A 26,338-nucleotide genomic window follows, 5' to 3' on the forward strand; every position below is an offset into this window, starting at 1 on the left:
CTGGTAGGCAGGGAGGCAAAGTAATAGAAATCTTTTTTATTGATTGGGGCTGTACTTGAAGAAAGGTGTAATTGCCACCCTAAATTTAATCTTGTGGATACACACCAGGTGCCAATGTTCTGTTTTAGTATTAATGTCTTCCTGGAACTGCTAAAAAACTTCATATTAACATTGCTGACTGTGGTCTAGATCAGAGTGTATAAGTAAAATATAGGAGGGATTTTTGAACACTGGTCCTTTGTCTAAGTGTTTCTAGGAGGCTTTCAAGGAGTATCCAGCATAATTTGCTTTTTTAATCTTTTGCAATTGGGACACTTTTTACACTGGAGCGGTTGCTAACATAAAACAAAACTTCAGAAATAAAGAATAGAAAATCATTTATTGGAGAACAGAATATATTGTTTTAAAAACAATTTGCTGTATTAGTTAAATATGGGGAAAAATGCTATTCCTAGAAGAAGGGAAGGAGGAGTGTTTTGGTGAATTATAGTAGCTACGGTTTTTCCAGGCTTTTTTTTAATGACTTAATTTGGAGTATTCAAGCAGGTCACAGTACGTTTTTGATTCTTATAAATTGACAGCAAGAGTCAGATCAAATATTACACCTAGTTACTGTTACAGTCCTGAAGGTTCAATCAAAAAGTCCTTGCTTGTGTCATTGTTCCCCTCAGTTTCTCCAGGAAGAATGAGGGAATATCAAAATTTCTGTATTCCTCAATCAAGGCATCCAAGATTTCAGTCTGTATTTGCCCTGAATCTTCCAGTGAGACAAACAAAAGCAGAAGGTGGATACCCAGAGCGTTTAGGATTTACCTTACAGAACCTGAGTTGTCCAAGGTGACAGTTTAGGAATCTTTTTTTCCAATTGAACTTATACTTGTTTTTATTCCCTTCTTCACACTCCTTTCTCCTCTTGCCAATTTTTCCACATCAGTACCTCTGCTTGTGATGAAACACCTGGTAGGTGAGACAATTTTGCAGATTAGGCTGCAAATTTCTGAGCCCACCTAGATTTTCCAGTATTTCACCAATTGTATGATTAGAAGGATGGTTTTCTAAAATGCTTCCAGGGATTTAGGCTGTTTGGCTACCAGGGACTTTGTGAGTCCTTAGCCTATCTATGGTTGACTGACCCAGGAAAAGCCTTTGTTTCCCCAGGTGCTGCATTGATACCTCCCCAAATAAATGCTGACACATTAACAACTCAGAAAACAAAAACATTTGGCTTTAGCAGTTACTCAGCAGAAAGACACGGAGCTCATGTCAGTTAAACATGATTGAAGTATTTTCATTTGTAGTCACTGAAATATCTCAGTCAAATCGGGATCTTATTTATTCATTTATCTTTAGACTGTGGGTAAACATACATGTTTATTAAAAAATTTAAAAAAAAGTAGAGGAAATTCATCTGTGCCATCAATTTTTAATGAAAGCAGGATAACAGGGCACTAAATTTTTATTAGAAAGTGCTCTGTACCATTGTAAAATCTTGTTGTCAGGAGCAGTTGTGATGGTGTCACTACAGCCGCAGATCATAAATTTGAGTCTTGCCATGGACAGATTTAAAAATAAATGCTGGTTTATTGACATATGAGAAAGATTTTGGCTTTTTTCTTTACTCTTCTGTGTGATTATATAAGGGTAAAAGGGAGAGAACTAGCACTTTCTTCACACTGCATCTTCCCAAACGAAAAACGTGCTCAGTGCCAGATTATCAATACCCAAATGATTGCCTTCATTGTCCTGCTGTTCTCTTCATCCTACTGGGAGCTGCAAAAAAGAAATAAGGATTCAGCTGCTTTTGGGACTACAGAAGAAACAGCCTCGTGCATGGGGTGTCATGTAAGAAACATTACATGCAAGTACTCAACTGATTTATTCTAGTTGCTGTATTTTCTTTGGAATTTATGTAATTCTGGCAAAATCACAATCCACCTTTTTTTTTCCTCCCCCACAATTTTGACTTAGGTAACCAAAGGTTTTATTAACTGGGGAATGAAGACCATGTTTTTGAAGGGGCTTAAGCAGTGGAATGATGGATGGAAGTGTTCCCAAAGCACGCACGTAAAGTGCTATCACCGAGCTGAGGCTGGTTTCTGCTCCATCGCCCCAACAGGAAAATAGCAATATTGCTGCAATGATTCCGCTTAGGCTCTATTATTTGTGGTGGCGCTTGACAGTTATGGAGTTGGAATTCAATTTCTTTCATCTAAAACAGGTGTGCCTTTAAAAAAAAAAAAGTCACTCTGCCACTTTTGTATAACGCATGGAGATTGTTGGCTTCTTGCCTGAAAGCGTTTCAGGGCACTTATCCCATTTTCATAGAGCAGAAGTTGTCCATGAATATCATCCCGGTTTAAATACATGAGTGAATTTGCTTTATCTCAAAGCAAGATAATAGATGATATGAAAAGCTTTATTTTATACTAGCATATACATTTAAGAACCGTTCTGAAGGGCATTTTTGTAGAAATCTCTATTACAAAGCACATAAAGAGGTTGATGTTATTTTATTATTCAGGACAAGAAGAAAGGTGTTTCTTAATCTTGATATATTGGTATTTGATATGACAGGTTAACCTTGATATTAGCATCATGTATCCAAATTTTTCTTCTTCATTTTTGACTCTAATATACCCTTCCTTACTTTCAGATAGTGAGGTATCTAGGCATTATTTGTGACTAGTACATGGCACATTTATTTTATATGAAAAGGCTCCTACAAGTGCCCGCTGGGATTTAGACAGGTTTAGTTAGGATAGGGATTTGAGAAAAAAAAATATGTAATATCTGCAAGAGTGAGATATGTTTATTGAGGTCAGATAAAAATATTTGTGCATGTTTGTGTCATATTACATATTTCCATGTATGTATATACATTTAGATGGAAATGTCTATCTGGATTTTAAATGTGCATATTTTTATGCCTAAGTTTACAAATGTATATATAAATATATGGATATATATGCACAAATAGTCTGACCAACAGACATGTGCAGCTCAATACTGCTTGTATTTGACTTTGCCTTTCTAATCTCATATTGCTTCCATTTACTTGTCAAATAATTTACAAAGAGACAAGCTGTATTTTCAGAAAACTCCACAGATGACTTGTACATTGACTCATGCTGAATGCAGCTGGGATAACTTGAACACCCTTGATTTGTGGTTTAATGTCTCTTAATGTATAAATGAACTAAGTAATAGTGATGTGAAGGTCACTAGTTGCAGCAAAGGATTGCCTTAATACGAGAAATAGTTTATTAAAGACACTGTGTATTTTCAGGCTGTACTGAAATCAATAGTGTGTTTAATCTTTGGGAGGTACTCACTGGGTTCATTCCTAGGGAATGGATGGCCAGTTACTGTTCCATTCACTGGTGAATTCCAGAGATAAAAATAACTTCTATAAGATTTGCCTTTTCTTAATTATTGTTTTCTGCAACAGGCTACACTTCCCAGTACCTTTCTGCCTTAGAATAAATATTCAAGAGACAGACAAGTTTAGCACATTAATATTTAAACTCTTATTGGGAAAATACACCATCACGATTGCTTGTAGTGTAATATTATGTACCATTTATATCTAACCAGATTACATTGTTTAGCTTCAATTAATTCTGTTGGCTTAATTAATGCTATTACTTTAATCCATTTAGGAAGGCAAAAACAACAAGGAAAGCGTGATGGTATCAGTTAGGACAACAGATACGGTATCAGTTTCAACTTCCCACAAATTCCCTGTTGTACAAATGATGCAGTGATTGTCTCAGTCTCTGTTGGGACTAAAGCTTCCATTGGAACCCAGGTTTGTTTAGCCTGTTTTGTTCGGGTCACCCCTTGCAGCCCTGAACAAATGTGCTCTAAGGGCAGGTTTGAACGCAAAAGTCAGCACGAGCATTTGTCTTCATGTCTGCCATGGAACTTGCTAAATTATCTGGATCTCTCCGAGTCAATACAAATTAAAAATATGCACAAGGCTTCTAAGAGAGTGATTGCTATTCTAGCAAGTTCATTAGCCTTCTGAGGAATGCTGTTGGCAGGCTTTGTTTAGCACAAGTCCAAAACAAAGTAAAGCAAAAATGTCACAAAATGAATTGCAAATCAATTGACAATATAAATGTGAGAAATAGGATGTAGATGATGAATAATTTAGGGAAATGTATATTGTTCCTCCAGGAGTCTTAACTGCACAAATGGGAACAATACTAAAGATTACAGCGGAGAAAGGGGGAATAACTTGATTAAACAAATATGGGCCATCCAGCTTTTCCAAGTACACTGGCAAAACTAGACTCCAGGCACTGTTTAGTTTGTGGACAAAAAAAGAGTTCTTCAGGGAGGCTTTTTTGTTTCCAGCTCTCTGCATCTATTCACATCAGACAATTTGACTGGATTTGTGACGTTTCCACTATTTCCACAGTAAATAATTCTTGCCCTGCAGATGCTTGGTGCAAAAAAACCCAAACCAAAACAAAACAAAGACACAGGGAGGATGGAACTAGATGATGTTTAAGGTCCCTTCCAACCCAAACCATTCTGCAAGTCCATGATTCTCTTTCCTTAGTGTCTTCAGTCTGTACTCTGAAAAAAAAAAAAAAAGCTAAAAACTAATATTTCACTCTAATTTTATGAGAATAAGTTGAAGACCAAAAATTAAGTTTACAGGAGGAAATCAGTCTCCTAAACTGGATAAGAGGCCAATTACATTGCATTCCTTCCCCATTTAACTTCAGGCTCAGTTACCTAGAGAATCCCTTGTCAGCTGCTGCTGAAGGGAGGGAAGAGGCTGCTCCTCTCCAATTTAATCTGGGTTTTTTGACAAATTTTATGTGTCACTGCTACTGTATTGTTCCCATTATTTGAAGATTCATAACAGAAACAGAGCAAACCATGAGTTTTAACTCCCATAGCAAAACATAGTGGTAAATCCAGCAGGGAGGAGAGAAGATGCAGATGACACAGGCAAGGCTGATGTGCTCAGTGCCTCGTCCTCACTCTTCACAGAAAGGTTAAATGTGACAAAAGGTTTGACATGATCAGAATTAGCAAGGGAACATGAATGTAAGGGAGAACAGGGAAGGAACGGAGTATTTAGATTCAGAAAAGTCAGATTTAAGGTCTGTTTACAAGGTTAAATGGCTGGGCAATAAACTGGGATTTGCATTTATGGCATGCTATCTGCTGTGTATTAACTCCCCATAAGGAACATCTCAGTAAATAAGAGGGTCTTTACATGAAGCAGCTTTTCCAGGTCAAGAGATCCTCAGAGTTACCCCAGCATATTTAAAGAAGCGGTTTCTAAGCCAGCAGTGATTTGCTTTGAGAACTCCCAAAGGATATAAATAGTCCCAATAAACATAGTACATGTCTTTAGATGAGAAAAAAGAAGGAAAAGCAAGGGAATGACAGCCAAAGACTCAGACTAAGTTGGTATCTGGGGAGATGCTAACATAAATTATTAAACAATCAATTTATAAGCTCCTCAAGCTTAGTGAGGGAAGCAGTCACTCTGTCCACAAAGAACAGATGTTTTTCACTTTAGGGAGCTTCTGATATGACTCAGACAGTCATGCCAGTAAGTATGATTCATAATAAATTAGTAAGGAGCAAGGCCTGTTTGAGAAAGCATTATCAAGGAATAATTTTATCAATAGTCTGTAGGTCCTGATTTTTCTGCTATTCACCACTTTCCTTAATGTCTCAGGCAATGAGATGTCACATTTTTGAACAATGTCACACTTGGAGGCAGTGCAAGCGGGCTTAGAATTAAAAATCTGTTTGATAAATGGGTGAAGCAGCTTGAAATCCATAAGACAAAATTAAGTAAAGATGATAAAGATGGTGCTTTCAGAGGAAAAGTCAACTGCACCAATGCCAAATGGGAAACGAGTGATAAGGTGTCAGGGCTGTGGGAAAGACGGAGCTTGTGCAGAGCTGTGGCAGAAAAATGTAAATCTCTTTCTCTAAATGTATTAATCAGAGGCAGGAGCCACTTGGGGAGGGAGCTGCCACTTGGGGGCTGGAGCTCAGCCACAGCATGCCAGGAAGGATGTGGGGAAACTGGAGTTTAGAGAGAGAACAGAGCTTGCACCTTGGTTGGTCTGGCTCAGGAAAATGGGATGGAATCAGGCAGCAGAGGCTCCAGTTTCCTTCAGACATGTAAGTGTTGCCTCTGAGAGATCTGAGCTAACTTTTCCCTGTGACTACCAAGGTTGAACCAAGAAGTATCAATTTTACTCACAGCAGACTGGGTGTATATTCTGTGTCAGGAAAATCAAAACTGTGCTCTAATAATGCAGCTAAATACTTGAACAATTACTCTGATATCCATGACTGACAGGCTTGGAGAAGAAGTTGATTAAAGCCTTTGCAGATTGTTCACTTACACCCAGTCCAGTCTGATAAATGAACTCTTGGGACACCTACCATCCCAAGTTTTTACAGAAACGCGGGTACGTGTACAGTTTACTGTAAGCTATGCTAGTAAGTTAGCTTTTCATTTCAATATCTCTCATAATTTTGATTTTTTGGAGGAGTAGCTCATTTGCTTTCATATAACATGAGCCATGTAATTTATGTTAGATGCCATGAAATCCATAATATTAATTACTAACTGAATTCAGCTTTCAGCAAGGCTCACAGATTGAAGGAAACCTGTTAAGTTGCTTTTATTCAGAACATTTCCTTCTTCACATCAAAGCAATTCATGTCCATATCAGTGTGGCCAATCAGGATTTCTGCAGAATAAGCCCTGAAACTGAAGAGTGCTTCAAACAGTCTTAAAAACTGTGAGATGAATCATTGCTAGGGAGACATGTGTGTTTGTATGTGTCACTGGTGACTTGGCATTTTGGACTTACATAATTTGCAAAGTCTTTTTCTGCTTTCTTTTTCTATCAGGACTGATTTAGAGTGTAATAGTTTATTCACGTGGAAAAGGAAGCTTGATTTTTCTTTTTATTTAGTATTTTCTGCTAAGTGCAATAGACTTCCACTTCATTTGTGAAATGACAAATATCCTATTTTGCACATTCACAACTAGAAAAATGCTTGAAAGCAATCCTGGTCATCTTGGTCTGATGGATCCAAAAGGGCAACTCTTGACCTACCAAGGGAGGTCTCCTGAACGGAAGCCCCTGTAGAGAATAATTCCAGTTTATCTAGTCATATCCCTGCTTTCATTTCGACTTCTTCTCTTAATTATTTGAGAAAATGTGCATCTTACTTTCATAGGCTATGGCCAACCTGTTTAATAGATTTTTTTATATATAGAAAATTACATCACTTACTCATCTTATCTACATCATCGTATTTCAGTATTGATGTAGGAGATGTAGTTTAGTAGGAGAATGTACTTGTTAAAAAATCTATACAGGACTTTGTGATATTAAAATCTAATCATCATTAACAAAATTAAGTGACTATCTGAATAGAGTTTCATGCTCGCTCTTAGTATGTTATGTAATTGAAATGAAAATATATTGATTTTTGCCCCTGGCCTTTCAGTACAGGTAAATGATGGGGCAATGTTGTGTTTTGAGAGCTGGAGACTGGGCCAGCCAGGACATCTGTCTGGAATAGTGTTTGTGATATGGGCAATGGCTGTGGCTTAAAGAAAACCAAACTGTTTTGTCTTAGTGGTGATGCAGGGGATGAACTGGACTTGAAGACCTACACCGGTGTGATGGTCAGGTCAAGGCCATCTGCCAGATGTGCTATAGCCTTGCAAACTATTCTGGTAGTCAGACACGTCTCATTGAGGGTAAAGCAAAAAAAAAAAGGAAAAAAAAAATCTAGAACTTGGATAAAGGCCTAGTTTGCAGCTGAGCAGTCATTAAACCTCCTTTCAAATATTCTATAACCTTATTTACATCTTCCATAAGGTTAACAGGACTTTATTCCATTTACCTGTAAACTATTTCAGTTACATCTGGTTATTTTTGTCGTTACCATGAGGATCAGTGGGTTTGGGCCTTACCTTCTTTTCACATGCTGAACCAGTATAGCCACTTCTGCAAGCACAGACATTTGGTCTGACGCATCTGCTTCCAAACAAACAGTTCTGCTCACAAAGTGCTGCAAATGAAAGAGAAAGGTCTTTAGAAATACACTTATTCTAAGTCTTGTAGTCAGGATGTGAATATTTAGAAATATTCACGTGGTTTGTCATAGGTTTCTTATGCCTCTCTCATGTTTACAATTTTTAGTTTTTCCTTTTTTTCCCAATGATGGGGAAAGGGAAGACTGTGACAAAGTGATCACCTTGGCTCAGCTGGAAATGCACCAGCACAAGACCTAATTTTTAATGCCAGGATACATTCTGGGCATTGATGGTTGGGCATCAATGTGTCAAAATTGATTTTCTTTTGTTCCAATTAAAAGAAATAACAGCTGTTAAAAAAGCTGACCATGAGCTGAGATGAAAGAATATGTTAAATATGTACTCCCAAAGGTGATGCTATCACAATACATAAATAAATGGGAAAATTTAGTGAACTTCACACCTCTGGAAACCAAATAAGAACCTGTGATTTTATGGTCATAGAGAACCAGTAATGAGCTACTTATCCCAAGGAAAAAGAAATCAGAGAAACATTTTATCTTTAATCTAGAGTGCCACTGCATTTATAAAGGCCCATCAATTTGAAGATATTCTGCTAATAAAAGAATCAGTGTTCTATTATTTTTTAAGAGAGAAAAAAGCAATTAGTCAGATTTCAGCCAGTTTTTCATCCTCATTAGCAGTTTCTATTGTTATGACCTTGTTTTGGCATAGAGGAAAAAGAACAGCCAATTCAGAGGGCACCAATTTAAGAAGAACACACGTGTCACAGTATTTTAATTAGATCTCATGAGTTAAACCTTCCATAAATATTGCCAGAGTATTGTATCCTGGTTACAGGCAGTCAAACTAATGCTTTCAAAACTGGTCAGATGGGACTCAACAAGTGGTTTCCTACGTTTTCTTGCGTGGCAGAGGCATATAGGAAGCTGCCAGCCATGCACCATTAAGACAGAGCTGAAAATGAAGCAGACACATGTCTGTGACCAATCTCCTTCAGGATGGAGCAGAATGTTCCATCAGATTTGAATGAATTTGCTGTATTCCTATGAGGATTCTTTTTTTTGTTTTTTCCACAGAAAATCAACTTTAGCAAATTCAAGAGCTGAAGGATCAAATTCCACAAATTCAGTTTGTTGCACTTAGGTTCTGATTTTGACACGGATTTAAGTTCATGCAAAGTCTTTGTGTTGAGATCCGAAGTCTCAGAGACAGACCAGGTCAAACTTTTTTAGGAAACATATTGTGGGATCCTAAGCCTTCCAAAAGGGATTCTCAGAGTTATAATAATTGTTATAATGACCTTGTGAGGCCAGTGTCATCATGTTTTAACACCTGGAATTTGTATTGGGTTTGTTCTATCAGGTTATTATGTCAGTGTGGAGGCTGAGGTTTTGGCACAGTAGGGAATATTAAAATCTAAATATCTATAACAAACTGCACAGCTGTGGGGCAGAGGAGCAAAGAACCAGACTTACTGCCACTCTACACATCTTAAGGAGGAGAGGCTGTAACCAGCTTGGCAAAAGGGTATTTTTATAATCAGGTAGTGAGGGCTCATGCTGTGTCAAAACCACTGACCCAGTCCATGTCCAGAATAAGAACACACACAGACCTGCATGTGCTGGTGACCTTCAGGTGCTCCTTTTGGAAAAGCCAGCTCTGTCAGTGGCTATTTGGGGAAGGAGTCCAGTGACCTGGAGCTAGGAACATGTCTTCCTGGTCTGTGAGCTTGTTGATGCATTCCTGTCACTTTGAAAAGGTAAAGTGCTCTTTTCTTGAAACAAAGTTTAAGGAAGAAATTTGGTTTTGTTCGGTGTCTGTTGCAAAATTCTCTTTAAGGTCCAGAACTGTGAACTTCAAACTTCTGAATTTCTCTTTCTTCTGAGAGGGCAGGGGCAAGTTTGAATTCTGGATGTGGAGGGGGCAGAGGAGGAATGAAATCACACTCAAGCTAGAGTGGAGCTTATCATCTGCTGAGTGCTACTCCAGCTCCTCCATGAACCTTGAAAGGACAGATTTATAATTGGAAAATCCTTAGAGTTTCACTCACTGGAACAAAACCATATCCCAAGAAGGATTGCATCATCAGTGGAAAAGGCTCCTTGTGCCCAAGCAAGTTTTGTTCTGCTGTATGGTAAGCAGGAAGAGAGAGAACTGTGTGTGGTAATATTATTAAAAAAGAACTGTGTATATTTCTATTATTTGTTTGATATGAACATGGGCTGGGGAAAAATGGAAGCTGATTTTCCTTTCAGCTTGGTAGATAAAAGATAGATAAAATAGGAACAGGTAATGCAAAGAGAAGTGGATTTTTCTGCAGATCCTGATAGCATCTGGGGGTGTTCTGGTTCACATGGGCATTAGATGAGGTATTAGGAATTTTTTTCTGTCTGTGGTTTCCCTGATTCTCAGTGGATGCAAATAAATTTTAAAAAGGGAAAATATTTCCTCCTTTTTTTATTCTTTTCTTCCTATCTCTCCCTGTTCACCCCCCAGCTTCTTTCTGTAGTGCTCAGAAAAACAAGAGCTCAGTTAGGAGAAAAGTTAAAAACATTTCAGAGGAAAATTGGAATTGACATCACAGAGGATAATAACAGAGCTGAAGTTCAAATGAGTATTTCATAAATGTATTTACAAGGCATGCTAAGCCACTAAACACTAAAAATGACACCAGCTCTGTATGCATTACCCTGTACAGATTCAGCAAAGTCATTTAACAAGCTAAGCTTATGCTAAAATTATAATCAATAAATGCCAATTACAGAAAGAGTTTTATCCCTGCATGTTTAAAGAACAGAGCTATAATTTGCATGCGAATGACATTCTTTTCAAAATTATTTGCTTTTTTTTAAGGTTTGGAAGGGTTACAGAGGAAAGTTTGAAGAAATCCTGCCTGGGATTGTTCAAGGCAGAGAGAGAGAATAGGGAAGAATATTGAGGAAATTATAAGGCCATAAGCTTGACACTTATAACATGCAAATAAAGAGAAGTTATTCTGAAGGGCAATGAGGAGCCAGTATGGGTTCAATAATATTAGAACAGAAGACAGCAGCATGAATTTTAATGATGAACATCCTTCACAACTATAACCTTCTTATACTTTATAATTAATTGTTAGAATTATACCTTGATCCTGCATTCAGAGCCTTAAACAACAGATTTGTACCCCTGGCCAGAAGGCTTCTGACTTTACCGAGTTGTGTTTTGGGTGTATTTGTCAGGGTAATCAGATTCTGCTGCCATTTCTTTGGCCTAATATTTCTTTCTGAGCTCAAGAAAAAGAGAGGTATCAGTTACCAGCACAGGAAGCAAGGGGAAGCCACAGGCATGGAGCTTTAAACGGGGTGTCTAATATGGAATAGGAAGGAAACCACTGATGGGAAAACATGGTGACCCTGAGATACCATTTCCTTCTTTTCAGAAAGGGAAGGTTTCAGGTATTTTTGCAGCCATGAAAGCTAAAAATGGGGTCAGACAAAAAACCTTTTAATGGAAGAACCCTCATCTATAAAGCTGCTCTTTTCTACAGCTGAGACACATTGAATATCTCAAGTTACGTTTTTTTAATGCATTCTTCCAAAAGGTTATTTCCCTACATTTGCAGTAGAGCCTGAAAATTGACCATTATTCCTTAAACTATGCCCCTCAAAGTCATAGGTATTTATCAAGGATAACGTGTGTATTCCACCATACACCTTATTTGTTGGGACAAACGACCTATTTTATCGATTCTCTTTCAGAAGCCATTCTGTTCAGTTACAGATGAGTGCGGAAGAAAACTACTCTTTTGACTGAGCTCTTTATTTACAGTCTGATAAAGGAGAACTATTGTGTTTTATCCATTATCAATGTCTACTGAAAGTCTCTTGTGCTCTTGCTGAGTGCTCTAGTTGCAGCCAGGAACTGGTGAAACTCTAAATAAACTTCCCTGCACAGATGTCTCTGGAACGTCATTGTGAGCTTGGCTGATTGGAGCATTAAGAAATCATAATTCACTGCATGACATGGACGTGCAATTCCATCGTGCATCATTGCAAAAGAGGCAGAGCTTTTGCTTGCATGATTGCATCTCCAAAATATAGCAGAGCTGTTCCAAATTAGATATAAGCTCCTTAACATACAGTGGATAGCTCTGATATTACAGCCCATTCTAGCTCTCTGAGGCATTTTCAAAATATTTTAGAAATAAAATTATTCTGACTTAGACTTTCTGCAATCTTCATTGCAGTAGAATGGAAAATCTGTACTAGGATACTGTCAATGGCTTTGTCTTCTGGAAGGTTGAAGCATTTTGGGTTATCACTTGTGATGGAGATCTGTGTCTTTGCTCCTGGTGAGAGGTGATAAGAAGATCTGAGACATCAGTATTTGAAATTGTAAATATTTAAATTACTAGCGACCTAAAAGTAGAGAATGTTTTGCCTTTTCTGGTTTAGAAGAAGACTGAAGAAAGAAAATGTTTAGAGAGGAATTATTGTGGCAGTTGCTGCCTCCAGTGATCTTCTTGAATGGCCCATGTAGGCTCAGGCCTTTGTGAATTAGAAACTGAACAGATGGAGGAGATCTGTGACTTCTTATTAAAGATAAATCAAAAAATAGATGTCCAAGATGATTTCTTAATATTGTCCATTGTCCCTTTCGTTGGCTTAAGGACCTACTCTGGCTATCTCAGTACAATCTATTCCATCTGGGAAATGTCCAGAAAATAGTAGTGGAAGTCTCTGTGCATCCTGTGCTTTAGTTGCCCTCCTAAATGTGTTAGGAAGTCAGTGAGGAAAAAATGAGGTTCAGGGTATAGATGAAACCTGTATCTGCATTTCCATCACCACCATTCCGATAAGGGCAGTTGAGTGAATTCACAGGCTAAAAACAAAGAATGAAGCTGGGATTATCTAATCTTCTCCTACCCTTGAAAAAGCCGCTGAGAAACAATCCAGCCCTAATGGATTCTGGATTACAGAGAAATTACAGTGATCATTGAAAAAACCTTTCCTCTGGATTGTTATTTGTAGAGTGAGATGGAATATTTGCATTATGAAATGGGAACTATTGAAATTAACTAAATGGAATCATATAAAAACATAGAATTAATATGTAGTATGAATTAATATATTCAAATATAGTATAACAAACAATATTTATTGATTTAATATAATATCATAGAATAAATAAATAAAAATATGAAAATATTTTGATATAATGAAAAATATGTGGCTACTCCTTTCTTATCTTATAATGTGAATATTTTGCTCTGTTATTGAGTTTAATAGCCAAAGTCTGTAGTTAAAGTGGTGCAAATCTAGGCTGACTTTAGCCTTGCTGATACTACAGTGGAACACAGAATTTGGGAATACACATCCAAGCAAGACTGGGGTGCTGAGCTCAGGGAAACCTCAGGAGCTTAAATGTGACAAAGCAGTTTTGCACAGGGGAGTGGAGTGATGAACCAAAGAGCTCCTTGCCAGAAGCACACGGGTTCTGGCAGAGCCTGTGGGTTTGGCCCGCTGTCCCTGTGCTGCTGGGAGATGGGACAGAGGCCAAAGCAGTACAAGAGCAACAAAAAGAGTAACCAGGGGTTGCTTCCAGGCTGCTGAGCTGCTGCAGCCTGAGCGGCTCCGCCAGAGCCGAGGAGAAGGTGAGCGAGGGAGGCACTCAGGAGGCTTTTCGTGGATAAATACATTTGTTTCATGGAGTTCTGGGTTTGAAGGAACAGCCTCCCATTAAAACATGAAACATGACTTGCTTTTAGGGTTACACTTCTGTGCAAAACTTTATACCTAACATCTGTGAGGATGAAGACTTTGCTGTTCCCCTGCTTCACCCCTGCCTCACTGTGAATACCCTGGAGCAACATTGTGAGACCTCACCATCTGCTCCCTGACAATAGTCTTCTCTCTTTCTCTTTAAAAAATCAGAAATTTGGGGTTGCTGTGGGACCTGGGAGTTTCAGCCAGATCCTTTTGGACAAAAAAAAAAATGATTTAACCTCCCACTATGGGAAAAAATAGTAAAACCAGAATGACTAGCAAATGAAGGGATTTGGAGCAAAGTTTCAAAGGTTAGATAAATCTATAAAAAATTACCTGGGCTTGTGTGCCTGAATAAGACAGCAGAAATTTTTAATGTTCATCTTCCCTTTCACTGGAACAAGCACTTGTTTAATAATTTTAACACTTGTTTATTTATTTTATAAACTAAGTCAAGAATATGCCATCAATAACTTTAAACATTCCCATGTTCGAACCAGAAGGCAGCTGGCACAAAGAAACAATTACACAGCCATTGGGAGTTGGCTGACAGAAGATTTCCGTAAGTAATTATGCTCTGTGAGTGTGAGGGGAGAGGAAGATGAAAGGAGATAATGCCCTTTAGAGGGGATAATGCCTTGATATTTTCCTCATACCCTTTTGCTGTAAAGCTAATAGCAGGCACAAACTGAAGTGACCCTGAATGTAATTGGCAATAACACATCTCTTCCCATTCCAGATCTTCCAATCCCCCCAAATGCAAATACTTCCAGCCACCTTGGTCAGTCCGAACAAGTAGAATTTACAGGGTCAGGCTCGAAGGTTTGCAGACACATAGAATTTCTTTCTGTGCTTAATGCCACCTGGGTATAGAGAATGGGTTCTCCATATCCTTTTCTCCTCGACCTCTCCTTTTTACCTTGTATTTCAAATTATTTAATCTAAAAAGTACTTATTTTGGCTGACAGGTTGATCTCAGCATCCAGAAAAGAGATGAGTCAGGCCTCTTTCTTATGTTGTCTAGAAATGTCTTTGAAAGTACCAGTTTTACTGGCAGCACAGGACAGTTCTGACAAATAAGGCAGAATTTAGTTGCTAATCATGTTTCGGTTGACTTTTACACGTAATAGAATCATAGAATCTTTTAGGGTGGAAAAGACCTTTAAGATGATTGAGTTCAAACATAAACCTAACACAACATACACACAGCAGAAAATGTAATGTGTAGAAATCCCCAGTGGTTACGAAGCCGTGGTAATTAAGGGAACACTTACGGGTCTGGCACAGCATTCCCACCCATCCTCCGGAGCACTCGCAGATGTTGGGACCGACACACTCCCCGCCATTGAGGCATTTCTGCAGGCAGACAGCTGAACAGGTTGACATGAAACAAGTGAGAAGAGGTACGTGATGTATCTGTGTGGTCAAGGGCTGTCTGAGAGGTGACCTGCTAGGCTTTATTCCATATGGCCAGCTTCCAAAGGAATGGATGTGTTCTGTTCATCACATAAGCAGGATGCAGGATTCTTTGACGTTTTCTTCTTAAGAAGTTTATTTTTGATAGCAGACTACCAGGAGACTTCACATTTCTAATGCTTAGATTGTCATCAGCTAAGAATAATCTGTCTGTGATACACTCATGCCTGTTATATGCCTGCTGCATGTTCCATGTAAAAACCAAATATTTTCATAGTAAAGTTTGATATGTTTATTGCATGTATTATTTGTTCAGAGATCCTGAAGCAGTGAGTGCATGATCTGGTATATATGTATGAGAGACACTTCCTTCCTCCAGCATTTCTGAATAAATTATTAATATTATAAATTCAAACCACTGGTTTTGAAATCATATTTACTAGCAGGACCCAAAGGGTAAAAAGCCAATATTTTAATCGGGTTTGCATACAGTATGTCATCTTGATTATAAATTTATTCAGTTTATCTGTCAACTTCATGGTAATGAATAGCCATGCATGGAAAAATATTCCTTGAAAATATTTTAGGGTGAGAGGTTTTTTTTTTTAATTACATTTTTATGTAACGGTAGTCAGAGTTACAGAGTAAGAACACGTCATTCTCCAAATTATGCACCGATGACCTTGAGAGTACATCAGTTTGGAAGGCTTTTATAGCAGGCTTTAGATAGTTCTGTACTTTGAAATATATGACATTTCTCTGCAGAATATAACAAAATATGTGAAGCTGTTAAAACATAAAATCAATGCTTCAAGTTTAATACTATAAAAATGAATTTCCATAACAAGATGTATAACAGAACTGCATGAAGCAGAACCAGGGTTCCCCCATGCAGCTTTTTCTCCTTTGCAAGCATCAAGTGTTTATAGCATTTTGCATTACCTGTACTTAAAAATGTTTCTTCAAACTGCTGAAGTAGCAAAACAGATTCTATGTTGGTTTTTAGTATAGACTGCAAATTAGTTGTTGACTGGACTAATTAATATAATCTGTTTGATGGGAGTAGAGATGCTTACGTTTGTTGCAGTGCTTTCCCCTCCAGCCAGAAGGGCAGTCACAGACATTTGGGTGGACACATTTCCCCCCGTTCATGCACGTGGGGTCACAGACACCTGCAGGAACACAGCAAAGGGAGAACATGAGAAATGGGAAATGGGGGAAATGAGGGAAGACTTTAGTAGAGGCTTCCTTGCAGAAGGTTAGTTTGCTTGTAATTAAAAACCAGAAAAGTAATTTGGATTTGAGTATCTGAAACACAGAGGCTTGATAGCTCCCATAAATCCTTAGGGGAAATGCTGTGCCAGGTGTAGAAACTCTTGGGGGGAAGCTCCAGTAAGAGCTGCCTCACCAGACAGAGCAGAGAGGCACTGATTACAGAGGTTCCCAAAAAAGCAAGTGGACAGGCCAAAGATTGTTAGAGCTTTCACTTCCTCCTGGGAAAATTCCTCCTTCATATTCTCAGATGTTCATTTGGATAAGAAAAGCCTTGACGAAGATGGATTGTTTTCACACTATTTTGGGTATGATTTTGCGTATCAAGCATGAATCCTAAAGATCTATTCCTGCACTGCTCTTTCAAACCATTACTTGTTAAAGCACTTACCTTTTTACTTTATTCTTTTGTACAAATAAGATGTGAGAGCTGAGTTGTTCTTTCAAACACAAGAAGCCAGATGGGTTTTCTGTTGATTTCATTAAAAATCGAATAGCTAGTTTTTGTGTCTCAGATTAAGCTGTATTTATCAGTGTTGTTTTAGAACATCCAGCATTAAAATCTCACATTTCTGAGAACTCAAACATCTGCAATCCCAACCTGCTTTGAGGTAGGGAGATGCCATAGGCAGCTTCCCGAATTCCTCCTGTCCTGTTTCTTCTTGCCTGTTATGGTAAGTGTAGGAAATACCCATCAGGGGCAGGGTAATTCAGAAACATGGCAGTGCCGGTGTGGTGGGAGTGGGAATGATTTGCATTTTACATGGAAAGAGACACTGGGTAATTGGGCGGAGTACAAAGAGCCACGTAACACAGCGAGTGGCTGGACTGCGGTAGGAGAGCCAAGTCAGGAGGAGTTTGGCAGGGAAGGTGTGAGAACACATTTGTGTCCAGAGGCTCCTGCCACGTTCAAAGCTTTATAGGCACAGTGGAGCTGCCCAGTGACTCCTTCCCATCCGTGGTAATCGGTGTCATTCCTCCCTGCCTGCAGGGATGGGTGGCTGTGGGACGGCTCCTCCTCAGCAGGGAGCAGGGGACTCGAGGGGCTGACAGCTAAAACGCAGCAGTGCCTTCATCAGCCTCGAGGCTGTGCTGCCTTTTAGCGCATCAGCAGCAAGAACAGAACGTGAATGCTAATGCTGCAGCAATCCTGGCTGTCGATTGTCTCTGCATACAGCACTCTGAATGACCACAGCCCTCCCTCGGACCTCTACTGTAGGAAGTGGGTTCCTGAAAAGAGCCTCAAAATAGGGATGATTACTGAAACATAGCATGCAAAAATGCAGCAACTTTTATCTGATGGGAGAATAACCTTCTGTTCCTCTCTCAGGGATGATCAGGCATTTTTAAGTAGGCAGATTTACTTTCCCTAATTACTCCTCTGCTGTAGTGAAATATCGCTTTTGTGGCACTTCGTGTGCTGGCCTCTCCCTCCCTTCAGTCCAGATGCTGCTGCACTGGCAGCTTTTAGAGCTGTATTGCTGCTCTTGCTTGGCTGCTGCATTTACATTTCATTCTGTGCCAAGCCTCCTGGGTCCCTCAGCATCATGACCCGCCCTTAGGCAGGGCAGACATGGCCATGATTATAGGGGCTACTTGGAACCCAGCCCTCAAACTGCCATCCTGCATTTCCTTCTTTCTCCACCTCTCCTGATCCATGCTGTAATCTTGGCCTCTGCTTACTAAGGCTAACGGGGATCTACAGTTCTTGCTGAGCTATTAAAAAAATGCTGCGACCACTGGTTAAAACCTAGGCAAGTTCAAAGAGTCATGGCATCCATAACTCTGAAATAATTTAATCTCTTATTTTCCCTCTTCCTTTTACTCTCCCCTTTGATGTCACATCTCCGATAAGAGATTTTTGATCCACAATATTGCATTGTGTTGTATTTGACTTCACATTTCAATTACAAAACAGCTCAGACATTCAGAATTTAGAAAAGATGAGCCCAAACAATAAAGTTTGGTTCAATCACCTTATGCTTTTTGATATTCAGGGACCACAGTGTCCCCAGCACTGACCTGCTCTCCTAAAATCAGTTGAAAATCTATAGATTTAGTTTTGAGATCATATGAAACTCAGACAATATCTTCCCACCACCTCTTAGAAAGTGAAGTCAAGAAGTAATGAGGACAGTAGCACTTGTTCAGATGGATATTTCTCTCTTTTTCTTTCTTGTGTTGCTTACATTTTCTGTATATTTTTAACCTTATACAAACAATCACATTCCTGTTTTTCTGGGGATTTTTTGGTGTTTTTATTTTTTTTTTTTTTTACTGACAGCAGACTATTCAACTTTGGGGAGTCAAATTAGTAATTCAGCAAAGCTTTCAGCAACAGGTGAGGTCCAGTTTTGATCGGAATAAAACACAAAAGTTCAAACTGACTTTCAACTTCCCATTTCTCCCTTTCTTTGTCCAGCTGCCTTAAAAATGACCAAGTAGCTATGAAAATATAGTATGAACTGCCTTCATTACTTATGGCATCTCTGACTTCAGTGATAAATCCAAAGGAGTTCAATTCAAAGCGAACTAAGGGTTCAAGTCAGTACCAAACCTGTTCTGATCTGGAGGAGCACTTCTGCCTGCCTGCCCTCTGGGGAAGAAACTCTCTTTTTTCCAAGGAATTCACAAGCACCTTTAGGTAAATTAATGCAGTGTTATCTCTCCCCTTTTCCTGCCTGACATCTCCACCTTGTCCTCCCTTCCTTTAACTTTCTTCAATACGACTCCATCTCAATACCCGTCAGGCAGACTTCAACATTTGTTAATGATAACTAGTTTGGATCCTTTCTAGTCCCACTCCTTGGCCTCTGTGGAGGAGTTCCAATTTCAAAATAGCAAACAAAAATGTTAGAGTCTCTCACAGGAAAACTAAATAAATTATCAGACACTAGGAGAGCAAATCAAATTATTGCAATCCTCCCAGGTACTGGCATGACTTTGAAAAGACTCACTTTTTTTTTTTGCCCTCCTCTTAAAAAGGGCCTGGCATCTTGGTCCTGAGACAGCAGAGGTTTGATAAGTTTTCCACCTCTCTTGGGGACTAGTCTAATGCCATAGATATAACCACATTTGTGTCTTCCCTTAGCTCAGTTAGGTAGGCTATATCACTGGGAGTAGGGGGAGTCCCCTACTATCCACAGGTCCTGGGTGCAAGCTTGCTGGCAGTCAGTGAGTATCACTAAAGCCTTAATCATTCCCTTGCTGCTAATGTCGACATTTCCATGCTCTTCAGCAAGAACCAAAGCACAGAATTTCATATGCAAGGGTGCTACTCGAGTCTGCAATGCTCCACAATTCTGTAAGGCCACCATTTACAGCTAGGAACCACCTCCATGATCTTGTTTCCCTGAGCTGGTGGGTTAGATAAGGTAAGCCTATGCTGAAGATGATAAAGCAGGTTGAAGAAGCGTGGTTATGTGTTGCATTTCAGATGAGGGGTGATTTTGATAAGGTAACAAGCAGCTGCAGGTGCTAAGATAAAACACAGGTGTTGCACAGAACATCACACAAAACGTGCACAGTTCTCCCAGGCGCTGAAAGGCATTCTCAACTTGCTGAGTTTTCTGTTTCATGCAGCAGCTCTTTCTCTTTGATGGCTTTAATGTGTTTCGACCTTACAATCACTTAAAATTTCCTGTGACCCTTTTCATAGCTTATCCCCTCTAGGCTCACTTGACCCAGTGAAGTGCTTCTTGCAACTCTTCTTATCAACCTCCATGAAGCTCCACACTGAACGCTTCAGCCCTAAAATCTTTAAGGCAGTCAGACCTTCTGCTTTGTCAGCCAAAGAGAGGAATTTGCCTGCAAAATAAATATTTCTGGAGATTACTGAAACCACCCAACACCTGAAATGTTGTGTGTGATGTGAAGCCTGTCCTCCTGCTGTAAGTAGCACCAGCGATAGATGCCCATAATTTCAGTGACTTCTGCTGCCTGCCTTTGTGCCCATTGATCTACAGTAACATTCCTACTACAATGTACACAGTATTAAGAAAAATATCCCTGTTAGGCAAAGCCAGAAGGGGCTGGGGGCAAAGTGAAGCACTGGACATGCTTTGCTGCACTGCAGATACTAGGATTACACTATTAACCAGCTGTATCTGCTGACCAGAGACAGCGCTGAGAAAAAGCCAGACATGTCCTCCAGATCTCCACTGCTTCTGTGGATTATCAGACAAAAACTTTTCCAGTTTAATCTGAGCCACCTTTAGACACAAGGACTTCATTACCCCTTTTCTCACTAGAAGGAGATAATAATAAGTAGTGAAAAGCTTTTAATTTTGTTGAAATAAGACAATCTTCATCACCAGCCTCATAAAGTCAAAAGAGAGGGAATATTAAACCAGGGTCCTAAAATCTTAGCAGAGAGCAGTCCCCTGCAATGCTTCAGGAACTGAAACATTCCTGGCCATGAGACTGCACAGACTATTTCTTTCTGAATCAAAAATTACCTGTCATCTCATATCCTGAGCCATGGCTCTGATGAGGAGACAGTGCATCAAGCTGCAGTGCTGATTAGAAGATGCAATTTTCAAGACAGCTTCTCTTTTTCTTTCTTTTTATTTTTTTATTTTTTTATTTGCCCTGTAGAAGCTGAGTAAATTGACCTGCTTCTCGGTGCATCCTGCCTTTGGATGGAAGAGAGAAAATAGCCTCAAGCAGTAACATCTGTGTGGGCCAGCTAAGGCAATGCATCAGGCTGTATCTTGCTGACAAAGAGCACAGAAATGCAGCCAAAAGAACACCTACTGGTAGATACATACTTCAACTTATCCCTTAAGTCCCCATCCCTGTGCTGACATTTCTGGGTGATTCACAGGCATTGTTTTTATTTCTGGCTGGTGCTGGTTTTGAACTGATGACTTCTCTGTGGGTCCAGCGCATAATTCAACTTGTTCTATTGCTCTTCTGAGGAGCAGGGAGCTTGATCAGTCTCAGCTTTGGTTTTTCTATGGGTGCGTGTTGTTTTAATGTTTGTTTCCTCCTTGCTGCTTAGTGGTTACCTTGATTTGGTGTGACACTCTCAAAAGCAGAGAGCTGTAGCTGGGGAGATACAACACAGTACGGACACGGAACACGGGACAGATTTAAAAATATCACTGACTGGTCTTGTCAGGAAACTACAGCTTACAGAAGCTGAGCTGCGGACAAAAATGAGACCAGTTAATGTTAAAGAAGTGGATTTTGTGGTAAAGCTGGCACTTCTAGCCCTTTGCAGTGTTTGTAGGTAAAATAAATCACCTATTGATAAAAAAAGGAGGATGTGGAGAAGCTCTGTGCCAGGAATGACACAATCACGATACTGCAGCCTTAAAGTGTGGGGATGTTGCTGATCCTTTTCCCAGGACATAAACTGGAAGGTCAGACCAGCAGTTTCACAAAATAGCACAGCTCAATTGATCGACTGGAAGAAGGTTCCCCATCTCTCTGGGTGCGTTGTGCACCCAAGCAGCACTGCTCAGATGAAACATTATCCTGGCTGCAGAAAGGAAACAATTGCTTGGATGCTTCTAGGCTCCAAATAAAGATTTGATCTTGCTGAATGATCTTCAATCCTTTAAAAAATAAAAACTAAAAAAAAATTCCCCAGATGGGTGTGTTCTGGCCAAAAAAAGATTTTTCTAACAAAGGGCACCATTGTTTGGATTCTACTGGCAGAAATTAGTGGAGGTAAAAAAATGTCATTCACCCCTTTAGAGGGTATAACTGATGCTCAACAGATCATTAGCGAGATGGATGTACCAATATATCTGCTGCTCTGAAGGTCCCAAATGCACATAGCTCTGAAAAACACGTTATGGATTCGGGACACTGGCAATTTCTAGTCCCCTTTCTTCTGCTTCCAAGGGCACTGAGGAAATAGTTTTGCCCACGCTGAGTTTTAGGCACATATGCTGTTCCACAGCTTGATTTTATCTGAAATTCCTCATCTGTGTTGATGTGGGTTTGTAAATAAAGAAATAACTTTCTCTGCAAGCTCTGTCTGAGTAACCTCGGATGTGTGATCTGCTGAATGTCAGTAATTATAGCCACAGATTAAATTTTAGGGAGAAAGAATATTTCTCATGTAACAAAATTGCAAATTTTGTGCAATGTTCTAAAATTTGGATCCTTATCCATATCAAACTACCAATCATTTTGAGGTTTGCTCATCCCTATTTCTTGCTTCATGTACGTCTGATGGAGATGCAAAGCACTTCTTCAATAAATTACCTTTCTGAATAGTAAAAAAATAATCTGGTAGAAACCTCTGAGGGATGCAGTCCGGGAGAACAAATTACTACAAGACACAGAGGGAGCTGTAAATGTAATTGTGATGGTTGTGGTGACAGTTTGCATTTCTAATATATTCACTTTACCACAGAGCTCTAGTAATAAGAGTTACTTTGCATGACCTAGCACACATTTCAGAAGAAAAAATGGTCAGAAAAATTGTAAACCATATAGATAGCAGTGCAACGACAGTGCTTTGTGTAATTATGTCTGGATCTTCATTCTGATGTGTACTCTGATATACTTACGGGGCCTTTTAGAGATATTAAAGCAGGAAATAAATCTAATTTAGTTATTAGCTCAGTAAAAATGAGAAAAATAATTACTACTGTATGGAAAAACTACTGAGCTGCTGGACTGCACTCCTAGAGTCAGTGTGTAATGCACTGCATTGCTGTTTGCTGTCACGTCACTCTCAGCAGCTGATAACATTTTTTATTAGCTAAGGAGGATCCTGATCTCTCCACCTGTATCTCCAAAACATTCCCTGGTAGCAAGTGGTGGGCAAAACTCCTAAACCTCAGGAAACTGATGGGGGATCATCCCTGCAATACAGGCAGGGGGCTCCCCACTGTCCTTGGACAGAAATGTCTCTCCCTCTTGATCTCATGATCTTCATTTTTCCTATTGTTTGTTGTCAGGTGAAACTCTGGACATGCAGTGGTATCAATTCCTGTGAAATACTTCAGCATCTTTCAGAATGAAACCACCATAAACAAAATAAGCATGTGTAGGTGCACATTTGGATGTTTGGGGAATATTCTGCTAGGAACCATGGGATTTTGAGATCATTAGTAAATCCTTTTTCTCATTTATGGACTGGTTTTAGTCTGATTGCAACACTGTTAATTTGAAAGAGACAATAGCTCTACTTTATTCTCATCTTTGCAACTGTTAGTGTAAAATTAATGTAGGGAATTGCAAAGTATACTCTCAGCACAGCTCATATTCCCCAACTTGTTAGGGGCTTGAGTTTGGTAGCATTTTCTCTTCACTGAAGAATGCTCTGAGTTTTATTAGGTCAGTGAACTATTCCAGCCTGTGTATAAATAGTTCTGTTGAGCTGCTTTCTTGTCATGCCTGAATGAGAAGTGAAAGAGAACTCATACACACCGTTTCTCCTTTGCTGACTGTTTTTGCAACTCTGTGCCTGAGGATGATCTGCAGTTTAGGCCATTTGGGCACATTCTCCTTGCCCTGTGTGGGATAAGCCACTGCCAGTGCTTGGTGCAATTTGGTTCATTTTCATCTGTGCAAAGGGAAAGGCAGATTCAATTCTCAAGAGAAGGACAGCAGCCACAGGCCACAGTGGTCTGGCTGATAACCCAGCCAAAAAGTAAGGACCCAGTCAGGAAGTTTGGAATAGGACTGCTGCCTTCACTGGCACTGCACTGATCTGTTCATCACCCTGCTATTATCTGCCTCCAAAAGCAAGCTTGAGCTTACATGGAAATCAGTGCTGGAGAGGATTGTCTTGCCAGAGTCTTTTTGAGGATAAACAGACAGCATTAATCTTCATGACCGTCTGTCCTCTGCGCTTTTCAAGTGGTAGATCCATTGCTCCTTTTAAAGAGTGATTTACAAAATATTTGGGTCAAAAATAGATCCCCAAAATGTTTCTTAAATCAATTAGTGGGCAAAAAGCACTTATACTCACACAGAAGCCCACTGCAGAGAGATGCAGTAATTCAGGAACTCCTTTCCTTTTGCTTTAGGCATGCTTTTACATACAGCAGCAGATCTGGCACATTTCTTCGGTGCCTTTCAGATACAAGCAAAGAAATATTCTATCAAAATTTAGATTTTTTACTCTTGTAAAATTCGTCCTGTAGTCTGGGAATGTTCTGCTCATGGAATGAATAAAAAATTTAATAAGGCTTTTGGGCTTATTTAGGAAATATATTCAGTTCTTACCCAGATGTATCCTTGTTGCCTTCCTGGAAAATAAATGTAGACAGATGCATGTGCTCAAATCCCCTATTAAAATAAATGCATCAGCTACATATATATGAAAAAAAATTAGCTTTTAAGAAAGACCAACTAATGGTTTTGTCACAAATCCTTACTAAGAGAGAGCAGAGAGGAGCACTGCTCTGAGAGCAGACCAAAAACCAGGTTGTGCCTTGAGTCGCTGTCTCGTGTTGGGCTTTATTCCTTCCTCTGGGAAGCCACAGCTCTCCCTGTTCCCCCAGGCAAGATGCATGGATCATGTCTTGTCCAGCTGAATGGGAAAGACAGCAGTAGCCTGATTTTTTTTTTTTTTGCTCATCTGCTATTGTATTTCCTGCCTAGGGATGGAAGATAACATCTAATATGAACCAATTCTGTTGCATAGACTGGAAAATCAAGTAAGGACTGAGACCAGTGTTTCCTTTTCCTGTATCTCCAGACCGGATGCCAACCAGGCAACAGGCCAGCCTGCAAATCTTTGTAATTTTATTGCATAGATAATGCTTTGAACAGGAAGTTACAGGTCTCTTTGCTATAAGCAGCTGTTTGTTTACTTCCAAACACCCACTGTTCAAGGATATTTTCCATCCAGGAATCTTAGACAAACACTTGTTGCTTTTAAGTGCATCCTTGCCATATGAAAAGCAAATCTGATTAAATGATTCCTCCATCCATTTGGATGAGATATGTTGTTTGTTCCCTACTTGTTTGTGTGGGAGGGTTTGCTGGGCCTCTGGCTTGCAAACTGGCTGATTTTAGATAGCTTAAGTCAATCTGGCTATTCAGTGAAGACATTCCAGGGAATATATCACACAGTGTCAAGATGACAACTTGGTGGGAGTCTGATTTGTTGAGCAGTAAAACTTCCTGCTTATGCAGCTGGCGAGGCAGCAATGTACAGAAACATTACATGGGAAGGCTGGAATGTGGGAAATCAGTGACTTTCACAATATGACATTGCTTAGCAAAAAGCTGCCTTTGAAGCCCAGTGTTCACATTTCCAATTAGTTTGCCTCTAGCTCTCATGCAAGGAAAGTCCTCATGCTGCCAGGAAGGGAAAAGAAAGGAGGAGGGAAAAGGAGCACGCAGAGCTGGAGGAATGACTGTGAGTTATATTGCACACTGTGAATTGGCTATAAATCCTGGCTGCAGGAATTACTGAAATGGAGAAATAGTTATCTCCTAACTTTGAGATCCAATCTGCAAAGTCCCAGTGTCAGTGTGATGATTTATGTGATACGAAGTCGTCAGGATTGAGCCTGACACAAGGAAACAGATGCACACAGAAACACGTTCTCACTTCTAAATGGTGAGCAAACCCCAGGTCGCTGGCCGTGTTTCTTGGCCACGGGGTAGTGTCCAAAGAGGGGCTGAGGTCAGGCTCCAGGTGTGCCTGGTGTGCTGGGAAAGAGAGGAGGATGGTCAGCACTGTTCTCCCATGACCTCTGCTTGCTGATGAACTCCAGAGGGAGCTGTGGCTCGCCTTTTTTCGCTCAGAGATGCACTCACAAGAAGGAGACAGCAGAGAAAAGGATGAATGTGTGGTCCCATGAATCTCTCTTCTTGTCCCCTTCCCTTCATTCCAACCTTTCATAAGAAAACTCAG

The 26,338-nt window shown here is 39.7% G+C and overlaps 1 protein-coding gene across 1 annotated transcript in view; it reads right to left on the reverse strand.

Moving 5' to 3' along the window:
- Nucleotides 1-1,382: 1,382 nt before the first annotated feature.
- The window catches only part of LOC116446613 (von Willebrand factor D and EGF domain-containing protein-like), a 170,525-nt gene continuing 145,569 nt past the window's right edge, over nucleotides 1,383-26,338 (reverse strand). The window contains exons 26-29 of the mRNA XM_032114757.1: nucleotides 16,308-16,403; nucleotides 15,090-15,185; nucleotides 7,982-8,079; nucleotides 1,383-1,770 (exon numbers count right to left, since the gene is read on the reverse strand). Of these exons, the coding sequence (XP_031970648.1) occupies nucleotides 1,756-1,770; nucleotides 7,982-8,079; nucleotides 15,090-15,185; nucleotides 16,308-16,403 (305 nt within the window). The 3' untranslated portion in view covers nucleotides 1,383-1,755. The remainder of the gene's footprint in view (nucleotides 1,771-7,981; nucleotides 8,080-15,089; nucleotides 15,186-16,307; nucleotides 16,404-26,338) is intronic.

This window comes from Corvus moneduloides, chromosome 7 (genome assembly GCF_009650955.1).
Source record: "Corvus moneduloides isolate bCorMon1 chromosome 7, bCorMon1.pri, whole genome shotgun sequence".
Classification (NCBI taxonomy): Eukaryota; Metazoa; Chordata; class Aves; order Passeriformes; family Corvidae; genus Corvus; species Corvus moneduloides.